Consider the following 15,198-nt stretch of genomic DNA (forward strand, 5'->3'; position numbering starts at 1 on the left):
CGATCTTTTTCCAAATGTTCAACAATTGCTGGTGTACAGGCTATAATCAATTAGCTAAATCATTTGTCCAGCTGTTTAAACATTATTTCGTGTTACATTCAAACGCAAAAGGTGCTTTGATATATTTTGTTTAAACGTCGGCAAGCAGGCATGCTGCGGTTGCAATGAATGAGGATAATTGGTTTTATCTGCGGTGTTATTTTTTGCATTTTGAATATGACTCGCTCCAGCACGTCTACTTTTTTGCACGGTGCTTTCTTAAAGGAGCTGCACCATCTTACAACAATTGCATCTACATTTTCATATTATAATGTTTTGTCAAGTGTAAGCTTAAACTACCGTGATCAAATTAAGTTTCCGTGCCCCCGCTGAAAGTCTCTTATGCTCTTATCGGTACACTATCAAATCTATAAGTAACCGTGACAAATAGGGTATAAGATATATAAACTCACGCTATTGTATTATCATATATGTTTGGTAATGGCTCAGCTTTCTCTGATTTTTCTACTGACTTGGAAACTGCATCATGGAAGCAGTAAGTCAAGTCGCATCAAAAATAGTAGTGGCAGAACTCCAAAGTGACACCTTGTGGTTGTTTGTGTCAACTGCCGTTTGTGCCATTTCTGCTGAGAAAATGGGGATCGTGATTCCTGAAGGAACCCGTCCAAACTTAACGGGGACCCACTGTAAGTCATCTAATATGTCATACAACTGACAGAACCATGTCATAGCTGTGGCATTACTGATAGCATTCTGTCAGAAGTTGTGAAATGAGGTGTGAATACAGCTTTATAAGGCTTCATGAGTGCAGTTGTCTGAGTTTATAGTTATGTAGACTTCTGCCAGTCGCTGTGTTGCATTATGATTACATTATACACATTAATAAATGTGCTTATAATGCTTTATGAACACTAGGCTGAAGTAAAGTGCTACCATGAAGACTGTCAAAACATGAGATGCTATGACCACTTAAACATGTGACATTGACTATTATGGCATCTAAAATTGCGATAAATGTTACATGTCACTGTTATCACTACACTGGCACATTCACTGGGCACAATGATCAAAGACAGGACTATGGCATAACATTTGACGTGTATGAGAAGGTTAGATCAATAGTTTGGTTGGGAGTTGGCTGGGCTCACCTCTCAAAGATCTGGCGTACTACCATCATGGTCAGAGCCATGGGCAGCACCACCCAAAGGTCAGCAGGTTTGGCGTAGACCCGGCCGTCCCGATCCTCCAGGTCCTTCCAGCCAAGTCCCTTAGGGAACCAGAGTCGCTCGTCCCAGAACACATCACTAAGCCACGCCAACATTCTGATGGAGAGAGAGGGGGAGATATAGATTCATCAAACCGATTTCTCACACTTTCACATGCTCACATTGAAAACTACACAACAGAAAGATAAACAGAGTGAAGTGAGAGACAAAGAGAGAGGGGGAGTGAGAAAGAGACAAAAAAGCTACATTCAGAGAGAAAAGAAAAAGGAAAGGAGGGAGAGATAGAGAGAGAGAGAGAGAGAGAGAAAAGAGGGATGAGTTCATTTAAGAGATCACAATCAGATCACCTTGATTCATTCCAGAACACTCAGGAGGAATAACAGGGAGAACAGGAGAAAGGGAGGGATAGAGGGATGTAGAGGGAAAGAGAGAGGGAGGCAGAAAGGCAGGGAGAGAGGGGGATAGGGATGGGGAGAGAGGGGGATGAAAGAAAGAAACAGGGAGAGGGGAGGAGGGGTAGGATAGCAGGATGGGGAGAAGAAGGGATGAGAGAGAGGGACAGGCGAAGGACAAGAAGACGTGATGAGATTATAGAGAAGGATGGATGGGTGGAGCTGGCGGAGGGAGAGTCACAGGAGGAAATGAGACGGACGAGTGGCATACAGATCAGATTCTATGAGTCTGCCACTCCCATCTCAAAACAACACCGCTTCAACACCCATCTCAAATCAACACCAATTCAACACCCATCTCAAAACAACACTAATTCAACACCCATCTCAAATCAACACCGCTTCAACACCCATCTCAAAACAACACCGCTTCAACACCCATCTCAAAACAACACTAATTCAACACCTTTCTCAAAACAACACCGCTTCAACACCCATCTCAAAACAACACCAATTCAACACCCATCTCAAAACAACACTGATTGAACACTCATCTCAAATCAAAACCGCTTCAACACCCATCTAAAAACAACACCGCTTCAACACCCATCTCAAAACAACACTGCTTCAACACCCATCTCAAAACAACATTGATTCAACACCCATCTCAAATGAACACTGCTTCAACACCCATCTCAAAACAACACTGCTTTAAGCATCTTATGGCACAGCTAAAGCCAAAATGGCCATGTTGAGACTTGCTACAGTACTTGCTTACTTGTTTACTATGACAAACTCCTCTGGGGAGACTGAGCTGGCATGGGGAAATCATGGCATATAATGGCAAAGTTTCTGTGATACACGTCAACTCTTTCACCAATTTAAATGGTACATTGACCAACTGATTTTTTTTTTTTTTTTGGGGGGGGGGTAGATCAGATTAGCAGCCTGTGCTTCAGTTTACGTCTGACCAGCGCATCATATGAGAGCGACACAGAGCAGCAGAGGGAGAGACAGGCAGCTGGGACTCATAGGGCCTACAACCTACACAGCATGGGACCAGGACTTCATGGATGCTCTGCCCTCTACAATCTCTTCTGTCATTTACTACGCCCACAAAGTCAATAGACATATGAGGGGAGGGGGGGGATGAAGAGAGTGGGAAAAGGAGAGAGAGAGAGTGTATGGTGAATGGATAAATGAGAGAGAAGGATGGATAAATGAGAGGTCAGCGGAGAGCTGATTGGAGGGTGTGTCTGACCACTGGAGAGAGGGAGTGTGTCAGAAGAGAGGGAGTGTGTGGTGATGCATAACTTTGTGCTGACGCATGGCCTTCTCCCCCTCTGCTCTCATTCCTTCTCTCTCTCTTTCTCGCTCTCTGACTCTCATTCATGATCTCTCTCTCTCTCTCTCTCTCTCTCTCACACTCTTTCCCCTACACTTTTTCCAAAATCGTCACTCCAACCTTGTCTCTTGTCTCTCTCTGAAGTCTGATCCAGTTAGCCATGCTAATTAAGCGCAGTCATTTGCTGACAGCCTCTGGCCTCTGCAATCACAAGGGTGGGGAGAAATAAAAGAGCCGCCAAGGAACCAGCCAATCAGGACTTGACTTCTCTGACAGTCATGTGTCCTGGCCAATACCACCAAACAAGGGGAGGGACTTAGTGGGGAATATTGAAGAGAGGGGTGGGCAGTTGATTTCTAGAATGTGACTCCGCGCATGGCCAGTTAGTGACAGTGCTCCACAACTTGCCACTAAACTAAAGCATGATTTTAAAAAAGCAACTAACTGGTGTCTTCGTCAAATCAGTTTTTCATGGTGTATAGTCATGTTTAGGACAGTTAAACACACCCGCCACCTTGGCTATTCACTACTCACATAAACATAAAATGACCCTCTCTCCCTCCCCCGCTCTTGTTTGTAGGGAGTGAATGGTGAGTACAGCTGACAGCTCCAGGGTTCTGTGTGTGTGTGTGTGAGTGTGTGTGTGTGTGTGTGCAGCTGGGTCTGGCTATTTTTCAACTCTCTGCAGCTGGATTTACTGTTACATTACAGAGTACACGGCACCAGAAACAACCACCATCAAAACACAAACACACTTTATACACACACACACACACACAGCCACAGCTTAATACTTGTAAAGAGGACTTGTTGAAACTCACAGCTGTGTTGAATGGTGGAAAATATTATAGTGTTGTATTATCTTTCAACACAATCAAAAATAAACCTCTAACACGTCAGCACCTGTCTGAGGCAGAGGCTGACTCTTTGGTCAGAAGAGCAGCTTCGTCCTGCACATTCCCTGACTCCTCGCCGGGAATTTACATCTGGGCCTCACCACACGGCTGTCCCACTAACATCAGTCTCACACTCACACGTGCCTGCTTATACACACAAACACACACACACACACTTAATTCCCGTCGTATTTCACCTCTGACCCCTGGGATAAATGTTTGTTCTTAGCCGTGACGCCAAATGGTTGGGTGACGAGTGGGGGCTCTGGTTCCTGCCCCCGCCCTGCACAGAATGTGTGGGTGTGTGTGTGTGTGTGTGTGTGTGTGTGCGCGCGCGAGCAAGCAGCACTAGTTGAGCTGGGGTGTGGTTCAGATTAACAGCGCGGGGGAGGAGAGCTGGTCTGCATTACCGAGCCTCATTCCATTCACTAGTAAAGTAGCATAAACACACACTCCTCTCAGGACACTCCCACAGGATACACACACACACACACACACACAATGCAGACAAGCACACACACACAGGAGACACTCCCATTGCATACTTGCACAGAACACACTCACACAGAGGATACTAACGTGTGTTTGAGGCTCATTTTGAATGAGCTCAAAGAGCCACGAATATGCAGATGATCATGTTTCTGCCTTTGAACAAACTAAATAGGCCTTCATTAAGCTTTCTCTTTTGCAGAATAAGGAAGTTAGAACTGATCTAAATGTGGTGTAGTGTGTGTGTGTGTGTGTGTGTGTGTTTTGCAATTCATGGGTGTATCCTGTGCACAACTGCTACTGCAACAGGAAATAATTTGTTACACACAAGCTTACACATCGCTTGCCTGATGAGGGAAAGCCAATCAGCATGTCTGCTGGTTCAAGGGCCCTCCCCTGCCTCCTAAAGCAGCCAATAGCAGCACCCCAGCAGAGTGCCTCCATGTGTGTGGGGGGTCTAGACTGCCAGAGGGGCAGGGCAGGGGCAGTATCCTCCCTGGCTGTAACCCCCCCTCCCACACACACACACACACACACACACAAAAGTCCTGAATCACCCCTAACCACATCCTCTTCCATTACACACACACTGTAACGACCCAGCCCGGTCTTGCCGACGTTGACTCGTGTGCCTGTGCTCTGTGTCTGTCTCTAGGCCAGGTGAATGGTGCTCAGGTGCGCACAGGCCTCCTGATTGGCAGGGGGATAAAAGACCTGCTCTTTCCGTGCTGGCTCTCCTCTCCTCCCGACATTTGGCTTCTATTTTCCATTTCTCTGTACATCCTCTAGACACTGACTGGCAATACACTTTTATGTTACATTTCACTACACTGACTTTCTTAAAGGAGAATTCCGGTGTGATATTGACCTAAAGTGTATTGAAACATGATACCGAGTGTGAACGTATGTCTCATAGCCCATCTCGACTTGTCCCCTGCACTCCAAAATCTGGCGCTAGTTAGCCGATGCTACCAACAACTTTTTCAGTAGTGGTGCTTTGGCATCGGGCTAGCCATGCAAATAAATCACTGTTTTACACCCATTTACAAGGCTCAATGTATCTCCACACTTCATTGGTAGACTTCCTAGGGCCCTGACATTTAAAACGAGACATTGAGAACTTTGAAAAAGCACTGGTAGTTTACTTACAAGACGATTTATACAGACAGTATCTTCACGAAGTTTAACGTTTGCAGCCATCTTGAATTTAGTCACGATAAGTCGAGCAAGGAGTAAGAATGAACAGGTATGATAAGGGATCAGATTCCAAAAATAATTCAGTGGAAATGCATGGATTCCAGTTTCTTCCAGTAGCAGCAACTGGAATCCATGCATTTCCACTGAATTATTTTTGGAATCTGATCCCTTATCATAGCTGTTCATTCTTACTCGTTGCTCGACTTATCGTGACTAAATTCAAGATGGCTGCAAACCCTAAACTTTGTGAAGATACTGTCTGTATAAATCGTCTTGTAAGTAAACTACCAGTGCTTTTTCAAAGTTCTCAATGTCTCGTTTTAAATGTCAGGGCCCTCGGAAGTCTACCAATGAAGTGTGGAGATACATTGAGCCTCGTAAATGGGTGTAAAACAGTGATTTATTTGCATGGCTAGCCCGATGCCGAAGCACCACTATTGAAAAAGATGTTGGTAGCATCGGCTAACTAGCGCCAGATTTTGGAGTGCAGGGGACAAGCCGAGATGGGCTATGAGACATACGTTCACACTCGGTATCATGTTTCGATACACTTTAGGTCAATATCACACCGGAATTCTCCTTTAACATTCATTATTACATTCTATAATATTTACTTATCATTTGAATTCTGCATGTGGCCTCCCCTCCATGTTTCCATGCTAGAGCTGGCATGTTACATACACACACACACACACACACACACACACACGCATTAGGACAGTCACACACAGACCACCACATAGAGATGCGCACACACCTGCTTATGTATGTCTACACATGTGAACACATACACAAAGTTTTTCCATCACCCATGAGTTAGGGTGTATCTAGGATGTATCTGAGACCCCATGAGAGTTCTGCAGGATAGAGTTTGGAACATACTTATATCAAAGACTCCTTAGATTCATCCACCCTAGTCTTTACATCTAGGGTATGGGAAATGAGTCAGTACCGGTAAACGCCCTTCTAGAACCCATTGAGTTATCTGTGTGACTAGGGGCCCATAACTTTTGAACAGTTGTAGAACCGCCTAGGGGTTCTGAATCTAGAGTGTGACTCAGGATATATGACACAACACTGGCATGGTTCTTCGTTCCTTTTTTACTTCTTAGTAGGCGAATCATCACTTGTTTCTATGGAAGTGTTTTGATGTTGTTACCATTAGTAGGAGTTGAATTCTCAAAATGAAGTGTAACACAGGCATGGTTCTTCCTTCCTTTTTTACTTCTTAGTAGGCGAATCATCACTTGTTTCTATGGAAATGTTTTGATGTTGTTACTATTAGTAGGAGTTGAATTCTCAAAATGAAGTGCTACTCTGTACCTTCTCTCACCGACTCATGAGCTCTGCACCACTCTGTCATGCAGTTCATTCCAATCATGTCCACCACCCACAGCAGAATGTACTTCAGACCACCGCAGGGGAGATCAGGCCTTCTGATTCTGACCGATTTTGATAGAGTTCTTCTAGTCATCTTTCAAAAACCGCACACATCCCAGATCCCCATGCCCCCCACCCCCACACACACACACACATTCAAACACTCACATTGGGCACTCATTGGTTCATTACTAGCCTATACCGCAGGCAGCCTATTCATATTTAACCAGCATCTCATCTCAGCAACCATTGTCCTTCCTGAAGAGGTTTCAATGAGCCCTTTAACAATGACAATGACAAACACTCTCGTCATTGTCATTGTTAAAGGGAGAGAAGGGTGAATAGCCAACAAGGACAGGATACTTATTTAATAGAATTGATTGATTATTGGGACTGATGACAGATGGGATACACAATTGAGAAAACTGGGTGACTATGAGGCTGCAAATATTAGCCCTTGGGCAATTATTTGTCTTTGGGTAAATATGAGTTATTTGTTTGTAATATTAGCCTTTGGCCAGCCTGTGTTTGCCTGCGGTGAATAGCCTGCTACACACACCCCTGGCATGACATCCTAAGGGCTGCTGTCTCCTCTGCACCCTTCTCCCACCTCTTAACAGACTATCAGCATCATGTCTGATCCCCCTCGTTTTCCTAAAGGACATCGATCTTCTCCTTTTACACAAATATCATAATTTAAACATTTTTGCATTGCGTGGTCACACCACCACTCAACACACAATGCTATAGTCTTCCCTTGTAATGGGTTTTAATGAGCTCTCATATCTAATTGTACTACCTGCAGTTCTGTCTCTTTATTGCTGGTTTTTATTGCTTGTATTGCACTGGGAGCCAAAGAGAAACATCATTTGGTTCCACTAGAGCACTGTTCCAGTGTACATGAACTAATGAACCATAAAATCACTTAATCGACCTCATATACTCATCTTCAGATTTACCACACTAAGACACACAATCTAACCAAACATACACACACGCACACAGATATGAAAACATATAAACACACAAATCATATATCAATACCACACACACACAAACATTAGGTGAAACTGTGCAGGCATCACACATTGGGACAGGAAAGGATTAAGTATGTCAGGCCCCTCATGCGTGAGTGAGGTGTATATGTCTATCTGTGTCGGTGGTATGTGTGTGTGTGTGTGCGTGTATGTCTGTGTATGTATGTGTGTGTGTGTGTGTGTGTGTGCATGCATGCATGTGTGTGTGTGTGTGTATGTGTATGTGTATATGTGTGTGTGTGTGCATGCATGTGTGTGTGTGAGTGATTGTTCCTGTAGGCTCGGCACAGTAGTACTCTCTCAGGAGCAGCTTAGCACTGTTGTTCAGCCTCCTGTAGAATCATCTGCAGTGGATTCCAGCCGTCATGAGACACCAATTTCCCAAGAAGAAATATGCGGCAAGACTTTTAGTTTCTGAAGCCAGACTTTTACACCTCTGCCAAAACCAGTCCTTTAACAGTTTTAAGGTCGCTGGATATTACGGACACATGCCGAATAGGATGCAATATGACATTGAATGCTGGGTACAGGGTTCTGAAATATTGTATTTTGTCCTTTAGCATAGGATTTCAAGAAATACTTCACTTGATTTGACTGTATTTTTCTTGTTTAAGTCTTGGGTTTCATGTGCACAAGGATGGCATTTCATGTCTACAAGCAAGGATTTAAATCTAGTGTGTGAACGGTTTTGTAAAGCAAACCGTGAGTGCCCTGAACGCTGAGACTGGAACACAGGACATTCCTAATCTCCTCCACACAGATAGAAAACACACACACACACACACACACACATACACACACAAGACACTCATTGGCCTGTGCTAACACGCAGTCCAAGGGTCATCCTTGTTAGCTACTGGGTGTAGGCAATAGTTGAGAGGACCAAGGATCTGACAGCTGTGCCTCCCTCCACACACACACACACACACACACACACACACACACACACACACACACACATACACAGGGCCTCCACACTGCTGGGTCTAAACTCTACACACGCTGCAGGATGGACTGTGGACAAGCTCAAAGGGGCAGTAAGAATCAGCACAGGGAAAAACACACACACACACACATTTACACGCAAAGGATAAGCCCTGAGGCTCAAGCACATATCGTAACACCCCCAATTATCACCACTTTTGTTCGGAAATTCTAAAACAACAATGTTTTTTAACACTTCAAAATAACATCTGCTAAATGAACCTTACATTTTTCAGTAGCCATTCGTGTGTAGATTTGAACAAAATCTGGTTTGGTTCTTAACGGGAGCATTTACTGCCTGAAATATCCGATTTTGTTTACCACGCTCAGAGTTATAGTGCTGGCCTGATGGGTCGCCTATTTACGCTGTTTCAACGGCACATGAACGGTTAGACCGAGAATTCTCGTCATGAAATTAAAATTCCACTGGAGCTCCAAGCGAATGTGTACACGCAGCCTTACAACACTGTTTACAGCTCTTTGAGTCACGGTAAAATGTCATTTTTGGTACATAGCTAATTTAGATACACCTATGTTGTGGGTGCTTGCGTTTCTTTAGGAATCCGCCGTCTTGGTTTGTATAGAAATAGATATTAAGTGACACATACAAGACGGCGGAAATACGGGACCGACGGTAATAGGGGGAGTTCCGATACAAAGGCATGCATAGAGGATCATCAGTGGGGCATACACAGACACAAACACACAAAAACACATGCTTGCACATACACACATAAACACTACACACAACACACACACGGTGACGCATACACAGATACACACACACAGGACTAGTTTGATTTTGGTTTAGGACTATTCCCTTTGGGACTAGTTTGGTTTTGGTTTAGGACTTTTTTTTCTCTCTCAACCTTTTACAGTGAAGTTAGAAGGTGACAAAATTTCCTCACTTTCTGAATCTACCTCTGAGCATTTTTATAGCAAGTGTTTGGCGAGGCCTTCAAATATCCTGTGTCTTTGTTTGTGTGTCTGTGACCCCGTAATTCTAGGTGTCTATGTGCCTATGTGCCTGGGAGTAACTCTGTGTGTCTGTGATTCTGTGAGCCTGTATGTCAGTGTGTCCGTGTCTGTATGCATGTGAACATCTGGGCCTACATGCTTATGTTTCTGTGAGCATCTATGCCTTTGCCAGTGTGTCTGTGCATGTCAGTGTCAATGTCTGTGGGCCTGTGTATCTGTAAGTCTGTGTACTTGTGAGTATGTAAACTTCCGAGCCTGTACAGTATGTCTGTGTCTGTGTATGTGTGAGTGTCTATGACTCTGAGCCTGTCTGTGTGTGTGTATGTGTGAGTGTGAGTGTCTATGACTCTGAGCCTGTCTGTGTTTGTGTGTGTGTGTGTGTATGTGTGAGTGTGAGTGTCTATGACTCTGAGCCTGTCTGTGTGTGTGTGTGTGTGTGGGTGTATGTGTGTGTGTGTGTGTATGTGTGAGTGTGAGTGTCTATGACTCTGAGCCTGTCTGTGTTTGTGTGTGTGTGTGTGTGTGTGTGTGTGTGTATGTGTGAGTGTGAGTGTGAGTGTCTATGACTCTGAGCCTGTCTGTGTGTGTGTGTGTGTGTGTGTGTGTGTGTGTATGTGTGAGTGTGAGTGTCTATGACTCTGAGCCTGTCTGTGTGTGTGTGTGTGTGTGTGCGTGTGTATGTGTGAGTGTGAGTGTCTATGACTCTGAGCCTGTCTGTCTGTGTGTGTGTGTGTGTGTGTGTGTGTGTGTGTGTGTGTGTGTATGTGTGAGTGTCTATGACTCTGAGCCTGTCTGTGTGTGTGTGTGTGTGTGTGTGTGTGTGTGTGTGTGTGTGTATGTGTGAGTGTGAGTGTCTATGACTCTGAGCCTGTCTGTGTGTGTGTGTGTGTGTGTGTGTGTGTATGTGTGAGTGTGAGTGTCTATGACTCTGAGCCTGTCTGTCTGTGTGTGTGTGTGTGTGTGTATGTGTGAGTGTGAGTGTCTATGACTCTGAGCCTGTCTGTCTGTGTGTGTGTGTGTGTGTGTGTGTGTGTGTGAGACTCTCCAGCACTTTTCCCTCTCCGCTGTTCTTACTCTCCCCACCATCATTGGCTACCTAGGTCACATGACCAGACTCTGGCCATTCTCCTCTGGACCAATCCCATCATTCTGTGTGTGTGTGTGTGTGTATGTGTGTGTGTGTGTATGTGCGTGTGTGAGACTGGACAGAGGGGTGGAAGTGTTTTGAGAGCTGCACGCGTGTGGTGATCTTAGCCGGCTGTTTGAGATTCCATGTGGGGGAGGAAGCGGAGCTTCACACTAGCATAGCTATTATCTGACAAACAAACAGCAGCCCTGACCTGGCTTCAGCAAGATGACATGGACGTTGCACCTCCAACGCCCCTCTGTGTGCAAAGCACAAGATTGACTTTATTGCATTATTTCATGTCAGGTCCAAGACATTATGGCTGATATGATGTGGATAGGTACTAGTGAATGTACAAGCCAAGGCATGCGTGAGGGAGTGAGTGATCGAAAGAGAGAGTGTGTGTGTGTGCCTGTGTGTGTGCTGAACAGCAGATCGGCGTTCCTTGTTACCCATACTGAACTGTATATAACAACTGTCCTATGACTCATTCCAAAGGAATGGAATGAGTGAGTGACTCCTTACAGGGGGATACCCAAAGGATACTGCATTGCTCTCAGTGAGACACACACACACACACATCGATACAAATGTGGTCCCCGTCAATATCAGTCACAGACACTCAAATCATGTAAGAAGTAGCAATTAATGATGGTTAAATGAGCACTTATACTTTAAGCTCCTTCAGCTTTAATGCCCTGCCTCTATCTTCTCCCTCACATCAAGCACGTCAGTGTTAGTGTTTGAGCAGATATCATGTTACACACACACACACACACACACACACACACACACACACACACAAACAAGCACACGCATGCATGCTCTCTCTCTCTCTCCCTCTGAGGAAAAATATAGCTTCAGGCATTGGCCATTAGGCGCTGACTCTGCTGTGGCTCGCCAGATGCGGCCCTGATCTGGCCTTGTTCCGGTCCAAGTCTGGGCCGACTCCAGCCCCTTTCACAGAGAGCCCTTCCCTGGATCTACCCCACGTCCCACAGGTGAGTCTTCCCTGTCCTTCCCGTGTAACGTCAGCCACCATCCTCTGCTGTGGTCGGACCAGCTAGGCTGTACAGAGATGCTGGACTGTAGTGCACCGTCCCAAATGAGCACCAATTCCGGTCAAGCCCCTGGGCATTCCACACATGTTCAGGGAGATGGAAAAGCCCGATCAGAAAGTCAAACAGTCAAACAGTCCCGCAGACCCACACTGCCCAGGGCACACAAATCCTCCAGTGACTCACAGTGATGCAGGTGGGTGCTGCTGTGAGTGTGGTCACCGTGGAGTGGACCGAGCTGGACTGTGGTGTGGAGTGAGTCAGCGTGTGTGTGTGTGTGTCCACGGGAAAAAACGGAGTCAGCTCTGAAGCACACACATTTCAGATTCATGGACACTACAGGTCCAAAATGTGACCTCATAAAGATTCCTCAACCTTATAAAGTTTACAGTGCAATGTGCACACATACACACAAACACACACAAACAAATACACACTCACATACACACACACACACACACACATGCATAAGAATGTGTGAAGTTTGCTCAGAGTGAAGATTTAAGATTGCTAATCTGATGCATGTATCAGGTTGTATCTAATCAAACATTGATGTGAAAGGCCTTTTATCACTGCTCCCAAAGGCCCTGTATTCGACGCCCATCAGCCACAATCACAGGTTGTCACAGCACACACATACACAATTTCTAGCCTTCACCTGTTGTTTGCTACTGAGAGCATATCTGATTATTTCCTCTGTGAGTGGATTACTCTAGACCTGATCAGAACTGGATCAAGCATCCCTATCTGCACCCAACTCACACATACGCTGGTCTGGATGAAGGCCCAACTCACAAGCGCATTCATAGCATCAGACAGACACAAAAGCACACACCCTGCTCATGATGAATGTGATACAATCAGGCAGTGGAGTACTACAAAAAACACACACACACACACACACACAAGATGACCACACACTATTAAGCAAACTCCACCAAGCCCAAGAGTGTGTGTTGCAGACATCTGCATTATGCCCCCCCCCTTTCCCCAAACCCCTCCTTTAGTCCAATTTCGGAGTCAAATTAAAGGGTACTGCCTGCAGGGTAAACACCATGTGTGTGTTTTAGTTCTGTCCAGGAAAAAATGCCCATTGACTGACATTAATACTCTCTAGTGGTCAAACACCTGCACAGCAGATCTGATAACACGGGCATGTTTACTTAGGGTATTTGCAAGAGAAATCTTGATTGATGGGCTTTGGCCTTTTTGGATTCAATTAAATTAGAATCTATGTTTGCTATTTTACATTGACGTCTTGGAACACTAGTAAAATGGTAAAATGCATCGACAGTTAAAGGTTTACTGTGCTCATCTCGTTTCAACATTACAACAATAATGAGGATGGGTAAGGACCATCTCAAGTGGACGCTGTACTAGATCAAACACTGACAGCTGTCAGGAGGTTGCCTACTGCCACTGCTTAGCCTCTATCATATAAGAGAATATAGGCTATAGCCTATATCTCTGACAATAAATCTATACTTATATATCTCTAAGATTGACAAGTTGTCCACCTGGGACCTTGAACAGCAGGTTGATCTGTGGAACCTTCTTCAAATATATTCATCATTCATTCATTCCCGACAGCTTATTTTAAGTGACTTGAAACGCTATGACACCATAGCTGACACATGTTTGGGTTACAGCATACTTTTAGGACCAAACCAGCTGGCCAACAGTCATCCTCAATACAGTAGCGCATTACTGGAAACGAAAGGCCACCATCCCCAGTGACTGATGCTTAAGGCACTTTAAGCTAATTTACGCATGTTAAGTTATGGGAAGCACCACCCACCCATCTAAAGATTTTACAATGCCACCTGAACTTAGTGTTTTCTATGTAAGTTATTTTATTTTATCTCAAACAAAACACATTTCCTTGCTAGAAAAGCAGGCTAATAGCCTACTATTTGTATCCATTTTAATCTACATATTCCTACATGGAGTGTGAATGTTAGTGAATTGTGATGACTGCGCATGTTTACCCAGAGCTAAAACACATGACCGGACCATCCTGACATAATGTCATACTGAGGTAAAACACGGCCACCGCAGAGGTGTGGATGCTACAAAGAATAAAGGAACATTTAAGTCTTCAATAATAAATAACAACCATACTCACTTTGGTCCGCGAATGTTCGAAAAGTTCTTCTGTTTAAAAAAAGTCACTTACAAAAAGTAAAAAAGAACGGTATGAGATCCTATAAGCACAGAGGAACAGAACAGCTTTTTTTTTATCCCTGTTATAAGTTCGTGCTTAAAGGCAATGAGTTTAGCCTTTAGGCAATGTGTTCGGCCTGTCTGTCTTTGCTACACGCCCGCATCTTTCCCAAAAAGTTCCGAGGCGAGTTAAAGACACCGATGAGATGTGTAATGTAGGGAGGCAAATATTTCCAAACTTCTTTGACGTCTGTTCCAGTCTGGCGTACTGGAGCCGTTCTTGACCGCTATCGTGAGATGAGAGACCCACTCTTCTCGTTTCCCTTTCATCCGTAGCGGGATGAAATGTTGAACGTCCAGCGATAGGCGTCGGTCGGTCGGTCCGGCTGTTTGGAAGAAGGCAACGCCGAGGTTAGATTAGAAAGAGTGAATAACGGACTTCTGGGGGACTGAGAGGGGTGGAGTGAGCGAGTGCGCGTGAATAACGGAACGGGAGGGATCTATGCATGACGTCTGAACACGTGAGGTGAACATGCGGCGGAAAAACAGAGATGTCTGGCGGCAGGCTTCCGGATGCCCTGATAGAAGTTTGAGCAAGCTGGTTTAGCAATACCGATTGTCTAATCTATCACTGATTACATTAACGTCCTCTTTAAACAGAGCCAATGTAATAAATCTAATAATCTAATCTTAGACCATGAGTTGATGAACTCATGTCATGATATAAGGGTTGATGACCAAACATGTTATTCATTTGAGATAAGGCACCCCCCACTCTATAACAGAGGGCCTGATGAAATGTTTTCTGATGTGCACCACTGGTTCGGTGCAAAGGCCAAAGGCCACCCTCTCTCTCTGAGCTATTGCTGGGTATATGTTTGCAGCATAGTTTGGAACAATTAGTGTGTATGTGTGAAAGAGTATGTG

General features: G+C 44.8%; 1 protein-coding gene across 1 annotated transcript in view; it reads right to left on the reverse strand.

Annotated features, from left to right (window-relative positions):
• Positions 1 to 14,758, reverse strand: part of cers2b (ceramide synthase 2b) — a 30,578-nt gene extending 15,820 nt beyond the window's left edge. The window contains exons 1-2 of the mRNA XM_042107689.1: positions 14,234 to 14,758; positions 1,149 to 1,322 (exon numbers count right to left, since the gene is read on the reverse strand). Of these exons, the coding sequence (XP_041963623.1) occupies positions 1,149 to 1,321 (173 nt within the window). The 5' untranslated portion in view covers position 1,322; positions 14,234 to 14,758. The remainder of the gene's footprint in view (positions 1 to 1,148; positions 1,323 to 14,233) is intronic.
• Positions 14,759 to 15,198: the final 440 nt, after the last annotated feature.

The sequence above is a fragment of the Alosa sapidissima genome, chromosome 10, assembly GCF_018492685.1.
Source record: "Alosa sapidissima isolate fAloSap1 chromosome 10, fAloSap1.pri, whole genome shotgun sequence".
NCBI lineage: Eukaryota > Metazoa > Chordata > Actinopteri > Clupeiformes > Clupeidae > Alosa > Alosa sapidissima.